The 12197-nt window shown below is 47.7% G+C and overlaps 1 protein-coding gene across 1 annotated transcript in view; it reads right to left on the reverse strand.

Moving 5' to 3' along the window:
* Positions 1-443: 443 nt before the first annotated feature.
* Positions 444-12197, reverse strand: part of LOC138855537 (anoctamin-6-like) — a 45810-nt gene continuing 34056 nt past the window's right edge. Inside the window, exons 5-6 of the mRNA XM_070105412.1 lie at positions 4405-4538; positions 444-630 (exon numbers count right to left, since the gene is read on the reverse strand). Coding sequence (XP_069961513.1) covers positions 444-630; positions 4405-4538 — 321 coding nt within the window. The remainder of the gene's footprint in view (positions 631-4404; positions 4539-12197) is intronic.

The following is a 12197-nucleotide window of genomic DNA, read 5'->3' on the forward strand; positions in this document are numbered from 1 at the left end:
CTCACCTGATGGACTGGGTTAACATCCTCACCTGATGGACTGGGTTAACATCCTCACCTGATGGACTGGGTTAACATCCTCACCTGATGGACTGGGTTAACATCCTCACCTGATGGACTGGGTTAACATCCTCACCTGATGGACTGGGTTAACATCCTCACCTGATGGACTGGGTTAACATCCTCACCTGATGGACTGGGTTAACATCCTCACCTGATGGACTGGGTTAACATCCTCACCTGATGTACTGGGTTAACATCCTCACCTGATGGACTGGGTTAACATCCTCACCTGATGGACTGGGTTAACATCCTCACCTGATGGACTGGGTTAACATCCTCACCTGATGGACTGGGTTAACATCCTCACCTGATGGACTGGGTTAACATCCTCACCTGATGGACTGGGTTAACATCCTCACCTGATGGACTGGGTTAACATCCTCACCTGATGGACTGGGTTAACATCCTCACCTGATGGACTGGGTAAGCAGCTTCGTAAACACCATCTCTCAGCAACTTCTCTATCCCAAATTCGTAAGGTGAATCTTTATCAAATATTTTCCCCAAAATAAAGTCGACAACTTGAGTTCGAATTACAGGTGTAAACAACTGCTCACCATCATCAAATCTGGAAAATACAGAAGCATGGAGCATAGTTATAAAGCCTGTCTGCAGCGAACATTGAACATTATGCATATGTACCAACATACTAGAAATGTTAGTGTTTACCTGGAGTTTACCTGGAGAGAGTTTCGGGGGTCAACGCCCCCGCGGCCCGGTCTGTGACCAGGCCTCCTGGTGGATCAGCGCCTGATCAACCAGGCTGTTGCTGCTGGCTGCACGCAAGCCAACGTACGAGCCACAGCCCGGCTGATCAGGAACTGACTTTAGGTGCTTGTCCAGTGCCAGCTTGAAGACTGCCAGGGGTCTGTTGGTAATCCCCCTTATGTGTGCTGGGAGGCAGTTGAACAGTCTTGGGCCCCTGGCACTTATTGTATGGTCTCTTAATGTGCTAGTGACACCCCTGCTTTTCATTGGGGGGATGGTGCATCGTCTGCCAAGTCTTTTGCTTTCGTAGTGAGTGATTTTCGTGTGCAAGTTCGGTACTAGTCCCTCTAGGATTTTCCAGGTGTATATAATCATGTATCTCTCCCTCCTGCGTTCCAGGGAATACAGGTTTAGAAACCTCAAGCGCTCCCAGTAATTTAGGTGTTTTATCTCCGTTATGCGCGCCGTGAAAGTTCTCTGTACATTTTCTAGGTCGGCAATTTCACCTGCCTTGAAAGGTGCTGTTAGAGTGCAGCAATATTCCAGCCTAGATAGAACAAGTGACCTGAAGAGTGTCATCATGGGCTTGGCCTCCCTAGTTTTGAAGGTTCTCATTATCCATCCTGTCATTTTTCTAGCAGATGCGATTGATACAATGTTATGGTCCTTGAAGGTGAGATCCTCCGACATAATCACTCCCAGGTCTTTGACGTTGGTGTTTCGCTCTATTTTGTGGCCAGAATTTGTTTTGTACTCTGATGAAGATTTAATTTCCTCATGTTTACCATATCTGAGTAATTGAAATTTCTCATCGTTGAACTTCATATTGTTTTCTGCAGCCCACTGAAAGATTTGGTTGATGTCCGCCTGGAGCCTTGCAGTGTCTGCAATGGAAGACACTGTCATGCAGATTCGGGTGTCATCTGCAAAGGAAGACACGGTGCTGTGGCTGACATCCTTGTCTATGTCGGATATGAGGATGAGGAACAAGATGGGAGCTAGTACTGTGCCTTGTGGAACAGAGCTTTTCACCGTAGCTGCCTCGGACTTTACTCTGTTGACTACTACTCTCTGTGTTCTGTTAGTGAGGAAATTATAGATCCATCGACCGACTTTTCCTGTTATTCCTTTAGCGCGCATTTTGTGCGCTATTACGCCATGGTCACACTTGTCGAAGGCTTTTGCAAAGTCTGTATATATTACATCTGCATTCTTTTTGTCTTCTAGTGCATTTAGGACCTTGTCGTACCAACATACTAGAAATGTTAGTGGGAGATTCGTCTGTAAAATCTTGCATTTGTGGTCACACTGGTGGCCTATGTTAACCTTCCTATGGTGTAGAAATATACCTAGTTTGGGCGAATCTTATTGTAGCAGCTGGTCCAGTGGTTACCGCGTCGGTCTGGAGTTTTATAACTCTCTAATCGCAGGTTCTAACCCCACCCGTGGTATGGTTTATACTTACTGAAGCAAACTGACCGATCGTACAAGGCGGTTTACCTGGAATTTACCTGGAGAGGGTTCTGGAGGTCAACTCCCCCGCGGCTCAGTCTGAGACCAGGCCTCATGGAGGATCAGGGTGTGATCAACCAGACAATAGCACAAACTTCTGATGTTTCCAGTGATTAAATAACCACTGAGGTACCACTGGTGGGTATCAGTAACAAGTGGGACACCATTATCTCTATTATAAACTAGGAAACAAGGTACCACAGTCTATAGACACGAAATATATAAATTTTCAACAAAAGAATGAAAATCTAACACTGAGAATGTTGGGTAGGTTGTATCTGAGACAAACCTGTAAGGTAACACTGAGAATGTTGGGTAGGTTGTATCTGAGACGAACCTGTAAGGTACCACTGAGAATGTTGGGTAGGTTGTATCTGAGACGAACCTGTAAGGTACCACTGAGAATGTTGGGTAGCTTGTATCTGAGACGAACCTGTAAGGTACCACTGAGAATGTTACGTAGGTTGTATCTGAGACGAACCTGTAAGGTACCAGTTAGAATATTGGGTAGGTTGTATTTGAGACAAACCTGTAAGGTACCACTGAGAATGTTGGGTAGGTTGTATCTGAGATAAACCTGTAAGGTACCACTGAGAATGTTGGGTAGATTGTATCTGAGACGAACCTGTAAGGTACCACTGAGAATGTTAGGTAGGTAGTATCTGAGACGAACCTGTAAGGTACCACTGAGAATGTTGAGTAGGTTGTATCTGAGACGAACCTGTAAGGTACCACTGAGAATATTGGGTAGGTTGTATCTGAGACGAACCTGTAAGATACCACTGATAATGTTTTGTAGGTTGTATCTGAGACGAACCTATAATCTACCACTGAGAATGTTGGGTAGGTTGTATCTGAGACGAACCTGTAAGGTACCACTGAGAATGTTGGGTAGGTTGTATCTGAGACGACCTGTAAGGTACCACCGAGAATGTTAGGTAGGTTGTGTCTGAGACGAACCTGTAAGATACCACTGAGAATGTTTTGTAGGTTGTATCTGAGACGAACCTGTAAGGTACCACTGAGAATGTTGGGTAGGTTGTATCTGAGACGAACCTGTAAGGTACCACTGAGAATGTTGGATAGGTTGTATCTGAGACGACCTGTAAGGTACCACCGAGAATGTTAGGTAGGTTGTGTCTGAGACGAACCTGTAAGATACCACTGAGAATGTTTTGTAGGTTGTATCTGAGACGAACCTGTAAGGTACCACTGAGAATGTTGGGTAGGTTGTATCTGAGACGAACCTGTAAGGTACCACTGAGAATGTTGGGTAGGTTGTATCTGAGACTAGTGACTAATTAATTGTCTAAACTTGACCAAAATCGCCATAGGCTCAAGTCTCGTATGTATAGGTTATTTATGTACTGATCTTATAGCCAACACCTTTGTTTATTTCCAAAATTTCAAATATTCAGCCCAGACTAATTTATATTTTAACACCTCAAAAAAAATAACTTTTTCAGAGAGACAATTGTATAGTATCCCAAGCATATCAAGGCCAATTTATTTCGAATATCCAAAAATAACTGTCTTCAGACTACATTAATTGACGTTGATGTCACTTAACTAACTGGACAGTTTATAATTTATATTAAAAAAGTCTTAATAACATAAATAAGACTAAGTGTTGGGAGATAACATGAAACTATAAAGAACAGGTAGAGAACACAGATTATATGACGCATGAGGAACAATATAGAACACGTAGCAAGTACATTAAAATGGTATAAAATACCGACAGGTTGTTAGGTAAGACACATATGCAACAGTTAGGTATCTTTATTATGAAACGTTTCGCCTACACAGTAGGCTTCTTCAGTCAAGTACATTGTTTCATACCATGGAACAATGCTCTTCTCCAGACTGAGGGACTGACCACCTCAAAACTTTAAGGGTGATGGACTGATTACATCGTCTTCAAGTATCTTCTGCTTCTATCAACTTTTCTGTACTTGACTGAAGAAGCCTACTGTGTAGGCGAAACGTTTCATAATAAAGATACCTAACTGTTGCATATGTGTCTTACCTAACAACGTAGCAAGTACAAAGAGTAAGATCAACAATTACATTGCAAATAACTATGGAAAATGCAAAATTTATAGACTCAAAAGAGACTTACAGATATTTGTTGCTGTTAGAGTAGACAGCAGTGGGGACTCTACTGTCTTGCTTTATGACGTTCCTGTCTGACTGGATGGGTCGGAAAATATTTTTATATGTGCATGAGGACGCAGATATATCAAATCTCACTTCCTGAAATAAAAACAATGGTAAATTTGCATTAGTTGTAGTTAAACATTATGTTAGCACTCAACCTGCTCTGTGTAGAGTCAGAGTGAAAAGAGTAATGATCATTTCTTTAGATAAACTTACGCCACCTCGATCTTTGAGAGTCAAAGTTCAACTTGGTAAGATAAGATTTTTGTTGGGATTTTTAACCCCGGAGGGTTAGCCAACCAGGATAACTCAAGAAAGTCAGTGCATCATCGAGGACTGTCTGTTAGTGATATATCGGATATCCACATCCACATCTGCAGAGCATCCGCACAATTTCTTACATCCGCATCAACATCCACCAAATAAGTAAGACATCCTCATACATATCCACATCCGCTGATATCTAAATTTTCACATCCGATACATCTCTACAGTGTCTGTCTTGTACAAGAATGGTAGACAATACTGACGAAATATTATAACTCTAGCTGTAAGATAAGATAAGATTTCGTTCGGATTTTTAACCCCGGAGGGTTAGCCACCCAGGATAACCCAAGAAAGTCAGTGCGTCATCGAGGACTGTCTAACTTATTTCCATTGTGGTCCTTAATCTTGTCCCCCAGGATGCCACCCACACCAGTCGACTAACGCCCAGGTACCTATTTGCTGCTAGGTGAACAGGACAACAGGTGTAAAGAAACGTGTCGAATGTTTCCACCCGCCGGGAATCGAACCCGGGCCCTCCGTGTGTGAAGCGGGAGCTTTAGCCACCAAGCCACCAGGCCACCCAGGAAATATTCTGAAAATAGGTAAATTATTTGTAATATAGTAGCTCCTGTGTATGTATTCGTGTGGAGATGTATGTATATTTATATACATACTTATGTATCAACACACCACAGCTAAAATCATACATCACTACAAAGATATCTGATCTACATCATTCCGTAGTTGTATATTATGTCTGTAGTAAACGACAACTCGGGGCCTCATACGAGTGAAAAACCCTGTGGTTCATGTAACAAAATTTACATTGGTGCAACCTCTGGAAGTATTACAAAAATTACATAGTGAGTCTATGAACACTTACCAAGTGAATGACTTGACTAACGCTTGGATCATTCATGGCTAAACATGTGGACATCTCATGGAGTTCATGAATGCCAAGCTAGTCATCAGGGAGTTTAGTTTAATATGTTTATTATGCACCCCATACCCATCCAGTGGGCGGTAGTCACCCCCATACCCATCCAGTGGGCGGTAGTCACCCCCATACCCATCCAGTGGGCGGTAGTCACCCCATACCCATCCAGTGGGCGGTAGTCACCCCCATACCCATCCAGTGGGCGGTAGTCACCCCATACCCATCCTGTGGGCGGTAGTCAAAAGATTACAGAGGTACATAATTGGTCCAGGGACTGGACTCCAAAGTTTTGATAGCTGAGCAAGTTACAGAGGTAATGGACTCACAATTTACAAAGGTAATGAACTCCAGGTAGGTCTGGTCACAATCATGACAAGTTACAAAGGTATTTACAGATTACAGAGGTACATAATTGGTCCAGGGACTGGGCCCCCAAAGTTTTCATAGCTGAACTAGGTACAAAGATAATGAGCTCACAAGTTACAAAGGTAATGGAATCAGGCAGACAACTCGTACCAACAGATAGTGTTGAATCACCCCTCCCCCTACCAGAACACAGGGAGTGTCATTGTGAAAGAAAATGCTAGCAAAAGGAATCTCGTCCATGCAACCCACACCCATGGCCCGGTGGTCTGGTGGCTACAGCTCCCGCTTCACACACGGAGGGCCCGGGTTCGATTCCCGGCGGGTGGAAACATTTCGACACGTTTCCTTACACCTGTTGTCCTGTTCACCTAGCAGCAAATAGGTACCTGGGTGTTAGTCGACTGGTGTGGGTCGCATCCTGGGGGACAAGATTAAGGACCACAATGGAAATAAGTTAGACAGTCCTCGATGACGCACTGACTTTCTTGGGTTATCCTGGGTGGCTAACCCTCCGGGGTTAAAAATCCGAGCGAAATCTTATCTTATCTTATCTATAGCCCCTCTCTCCTCTCAACATACCTGGCAATGCAATTTACATATCTTAAACTAACATTCTCTTGAAACATGTGCAACATTTAGCCAACTCAGTAGACTTCTTTAGTCGAATTCGGAGGCAACACAAACCGATGTCTAACTGCTGCACACGTACGTGGCTTGCTTATCAACTTGTAATATTAATAATCATTAATTACTACAAATACATGTACAAGGTATACATGTACAGGGTATACATGTACAGGGTATACATGCACAAGGTATACATGTACAAGGTATACAGGTACAAGATATACATGTACAAGGTATACATGTACAAGGTATACATGTACAAGGTATACAGACCATAGTTGACATCAATGACATACTACTATATAGAAAGTACCTTGTTATGTTGAGCATTTCCCGCAAATTATGTCAGTTTTGTCCCAGGATGTGACCCACACCAGTCCACTAACACCCAGGATGTGACCCACACCAGTCCACTAACACCCAGGATGTGACCCACACCAGTCCACTAACACCCAGGATGTGACCCACACCAGTCCACTAACACCCAGGATGTGACCCACACCAGTCCAATAACACCCAGGATGTGACCCACACCAGTCCACTAACACCCAGGATGTGACCCACACCAGTCCATTAACACCCAGGATGTGACCCACACCAGTCCACTAACACCCAGGATGTGACCCACACCAGTCCACTAACACCCAGGATGTGACCCACACCAGTCCACTAACACCCAGGATGTGACCCACACCAGTCCATTAACACCCAGGATGTGACCCACACCAGTCCATTAACACCCAGGATGTGACCCACACCAGTCCACTAACATCCAGGATGTGACCCACACCAGTCCACTAGAACCCAGAATGTGACCCACACCAGTCCACTAACATCCAGGATGTGACCCACACCAGTCCATTAACACCCAGAATGTGACCCACACCAGACAACTAACACCCAGGATGTGACCCACACCAGTCCACTAACACCCAGGATGTGACCCACACCAGTCCACTAGAACCCAGGTTGTGACCCACACCAGTCCACTAACATCCAGGATGTGACCCACACCAGTCCATTAACACCCAGAATGTGACTCACACCAGACAACTAACACCCAGGATGTGATCCACACCATTCCACTAACACCCAGAATGTGACCCACACCAGTCCACTAACACCCAGGATGTGACCCACACCAGTCCACTAACACCCAGGATGCCACCCACACCAGTCCACTAACACCCAGGATGTGACCCACACCAGTCCACTAACACCCAGGATGCCACCCACACCAGTCCACTAACACCCAGGATGTGACCCACACCAGTCCACTAACACCCAGGATGCCACCCACACCAGTCCACTAACACCCAGGATGTGACCCACACCAGTCCACTAACACCCAGGATGCCACCCACACCAGTCCACTAACACCCAGGATGTGACCCACACCAGTCCACTAACACCCAGGGTGTGACCTACACCAGTCCACTAACACCAAAGATGTGACGCACACCAGTCCACTAACTCCCAGGATGCCACCCACACCAGTCCACTAACGCCCAGGATGTAACCCACACCAGTCCACTAACACCCAGGATGTGACCCACACCAGTCCACTAACACCCAAAATGTGACGCACACCAGTCCACTAACTCCCAGGATGCCACCCACACCAGTCCACTAACGCCCAGGATGTAACCCACACCAGTCCACTAACACCCAGGATGTGACCCACACCAGTCCACTAACACCCATGATGTGACCCACACCAGTCTACTAACACCCAGGATTTGACCCACACCAGTCCACTAACACCCAGGATGCCACCCACACCATTCCACTAACCCCCAGGATGTGACCCACACCAGTCCACTAACACCCAGGATGTGACCCACACCAGTCCACTAACACCCAGGATGTGACCCACACCAGTCCATTACCACCCAGGATATGACTAACACCAGTCCACTAAGACCCAGGATGTGACCCACACCAGTCCACTAACACCCAGGATGTGACCCACACCAGTCCACTAACACCTAGGATGTAACCCACACCAGTTCACTAACACCCAGGATGTGACCCACACCAGTCCACTAACACTCAGGATGTGACACACACCAGTCCACTAACACCCAGGATGTGACCCACACCAGTATACTAACACCCAGGATGTAACCCACACCAGTCCACTAACACCCAGGATGTGACCCACACCAGTCCATTAACACCCAGGATATGACTAACACCAGTCCACTAACACCCAGGATGTGACCAACACCAGTCCACTAACACCCAGGATGTGACCCACACCAGTCCACTAACACCAAGGATGTGACCCACACAAGTCCACTAACATCCAGGACGTGACCCACACCAGTCCACTAATACCCAGGATGTGACTAACACCAGTCCACCAACACCCAGGATATGACCCACACCAGTCCACTAACATCCAGGATGTGACCCACACCAGTCCACTAGAACCCAGAATGTGACCCACACCAGTCCACTAACATCCAGGATGTGACCCACACCAGTCCATTAACACCCAGAATGTGACCCACACCAGACAACTAACACCCAGGATGTGACCCACACCAGTCCACTAACACCCAGGATGTGACCCACACCAGTCCACTAGAACCCAGGTTGTGACCCACACCAGTCCACTAACATCCAGGATGTGACCCACACCAGTCCATTAACACCCAGAATGTGACCCACACCAGACAACTAACACCCAGGATGTGACCCACACCAGTCCATTAACACCCAGAATGTGACCCACACCAGACAACTAACACCCAGGATGTGATCCACACCATTCCACTAACACCCAGAATGTGACCCACACCAGTCCACTAACACCCAGGATGTGACCCACACCAGTCCACTAACACCCAGGATGCCACCCACACCAGTCCACTAACACCCAGGATGTGACCCACACCAGTCCACTAACACCCAGGATGCCACCCACACCAGTCCACTAACACCCAGGATGTGACCCACACCAGTCCACTAACACCCAGGATGCCACCCACACCAGTCCACTAACACCCAGGATGTGACCCACACCAGTCCACTAACACCCAGGGTGTGACCTACACCAGTCCACTAACACCCAAGATGTGACGCACACCAGTCCACTAACTCCCAGGATGCCACCCACACCAGTCCACTAACGCCCAGGATGTAACCCACACCAGTCCACTAACACCCAGGATGTGACCCACACCAGTCCATTAACACCCAAAATGTGACGCACACAAGTCCACTAACTCCCAGGATGCCACCCACACCAGTCCACTAACGCCCAGGATGTAACCCACACCAGTCCACTAACACCCAGGATGTGACCCACACCAGTCCACTAACACCCATGATGTGACCCACACCAGTCTACTAACACCCAGGATTTGACCCACACCAGTCCACTAACACCCAGGATGCCACCCACACCATTCCACTAACCCCCAGGATGTGACCCACACCAGTCCACTAACACCCAGGATGTGACCCACACCAGTCCACTAACACCCAGGATGTGACCCACACCAGTCCATTAACACCCAGGATATGACTAACACCCGTCCACTAAGACCCAGGATGTGACCCACACCAGTCCACTAACACCCAGGATGTGACCCACACCAGTCCACTAACACCTAGGATGTAACCCACACCAGTTCACTAACACCCAGGATGTGACCCACACCAGTCCACTAACACTCAGGATGTGACACACACCAGTCCACTAACACCCAGGATGTGACCCACACCAGTCCACTAACACCCAGGATGTGACCCACACCAGTCCACTAACACCCAGGATGTGACCCACACCAGTCCATTAACACCCAGGATATGACTAACACCAGTCCACTAACACCCAGGATGTGACCAACACCAGTCCACTAACACCCAGGATGTGACCCACACCAGTCCACTAACACCAAGGATGTGACCCACACAAGTCCACTAACATCCAGGACGTGACCCACACCAGTCCACTAATACCCAGGATGTGACTAACACCAGTCCACCAACACCCAGGATATGACCCACACCAATCCACTAACACCCAGGATGTGACCAACACCACTACACTAACACCCAGGATGTGACCCACACAAGTCCACTAACACCCAGGATGTGACCAACGCCAGTCCACTAACACCCAGGATGTGACCCACACCAGTCCACTAACACTCAGGATGTGACCCACACCAGTCCACTAGCACCCAGGATGTGACCCACACCAGCCCACTAACACCCAGGATTTGACCCACACCAGTCCACTAGCACCCAGGATGTGACCCACACCAGTCCACTAACACCCAGGATGTGACCCACACCAGTCTACTAACACCCAGGATTTGACCCACACCAGTCCACTAACACCCAGGATGCCACCCACACCATTCCACTAACCCCCAGGATGTGACCCACACCAGTCCACTAACACCCAGGATGTGACCCACACCAGTCCACTAACACCCAGGATGTGACCCACACCAGTCCACTAACACCCAGGATATGACTAACACCAGTCCACTAAGACCCAGGATGTGACCCACACCAGTCCACTAACACCCAGGATGTGACCCACACCAGTCCACTAACACCTAGGATGTAGCCCACACCAGTTCACTAACACCCAGGATGTGACCCACACCAGTCCACTAACACCCCGGATGTGACTCACACCAGTCCACTAACACCCAGGATGTGACTCACACCAGTCCACTAACACCCAGGATGTGACCCACACCAGTCCAATAACACCCAGGATGTGACCAACACCAGACCATTAACACCCAGGATATGACTCACACCAGTCCACTAACACCCAAGATGTGACTCACACCAGTCCACTAACAACCAGGATGTGACCCACACCTGTCCACTAACACCCAGGATGTGACCCACACAAGTCCACTAACATCCAGGACGTGACCCACACCAGTCCACTAATACCCAGGATGTGACTAACACCAGTCCACCAACACCCAGGATATGACCCACACCAATCCACTAACACCCAGGATGTGACCAACACCAGTACACTAACACCCAGGATGTGACCCACACAAGTCCACTAACACCCAGGATGTGACCAACGCCAGTCCACTAACACCCAGGATGTGACCCACACCAGTCCACTAACACTCAGGATGTGACCCACACCAGTCCACTAGCACCCAGGATGTGACCCACACCAGCCCACTAACACCCAGGATTTGACCCACACCAGTCCACTAGCACCCAGGATGTGACCCACACCAGTCCACTAACACCCAGGATGTGATCCACACCAGTCCACTACACCCAGGATGTGACCCACAAAAGTCCACTAACATCCAGGATGTGATCCACACCAGTCCACTAACACCCAGGTTGTGACCCACACCCAATATGACTCAGTTTTTAGCAAGCCGCTAACCAGACTGAGAGTCGAAGATCAAAATGAATTTTTTATGAGAGAGCCACAAAATTTGATTAACACAAGCCTATCCGATGTTATCCTGACGCCAAATGACTTCGAACAGGCGATAAATGACATGCCCATGCACTCTGCCCCAGGGCCAGACTCATGGAACTCT

Source organism: Cherax quadricarinatus, chromosome 98 (assembly GCF_038502225.1).
Source record: "Cherax quadricarinatus isolate ZL_2023a chromosome 98, ASM3850222v1, whole genome shotgun sequence".
In the NCBI taxonomy this organism is placed as follows: Eukaryota; Metazoa; Arthropoda; class Malacostraca; order Decapoda; family Parastacidae; genus Cherax; species Cherax quadricarinatus.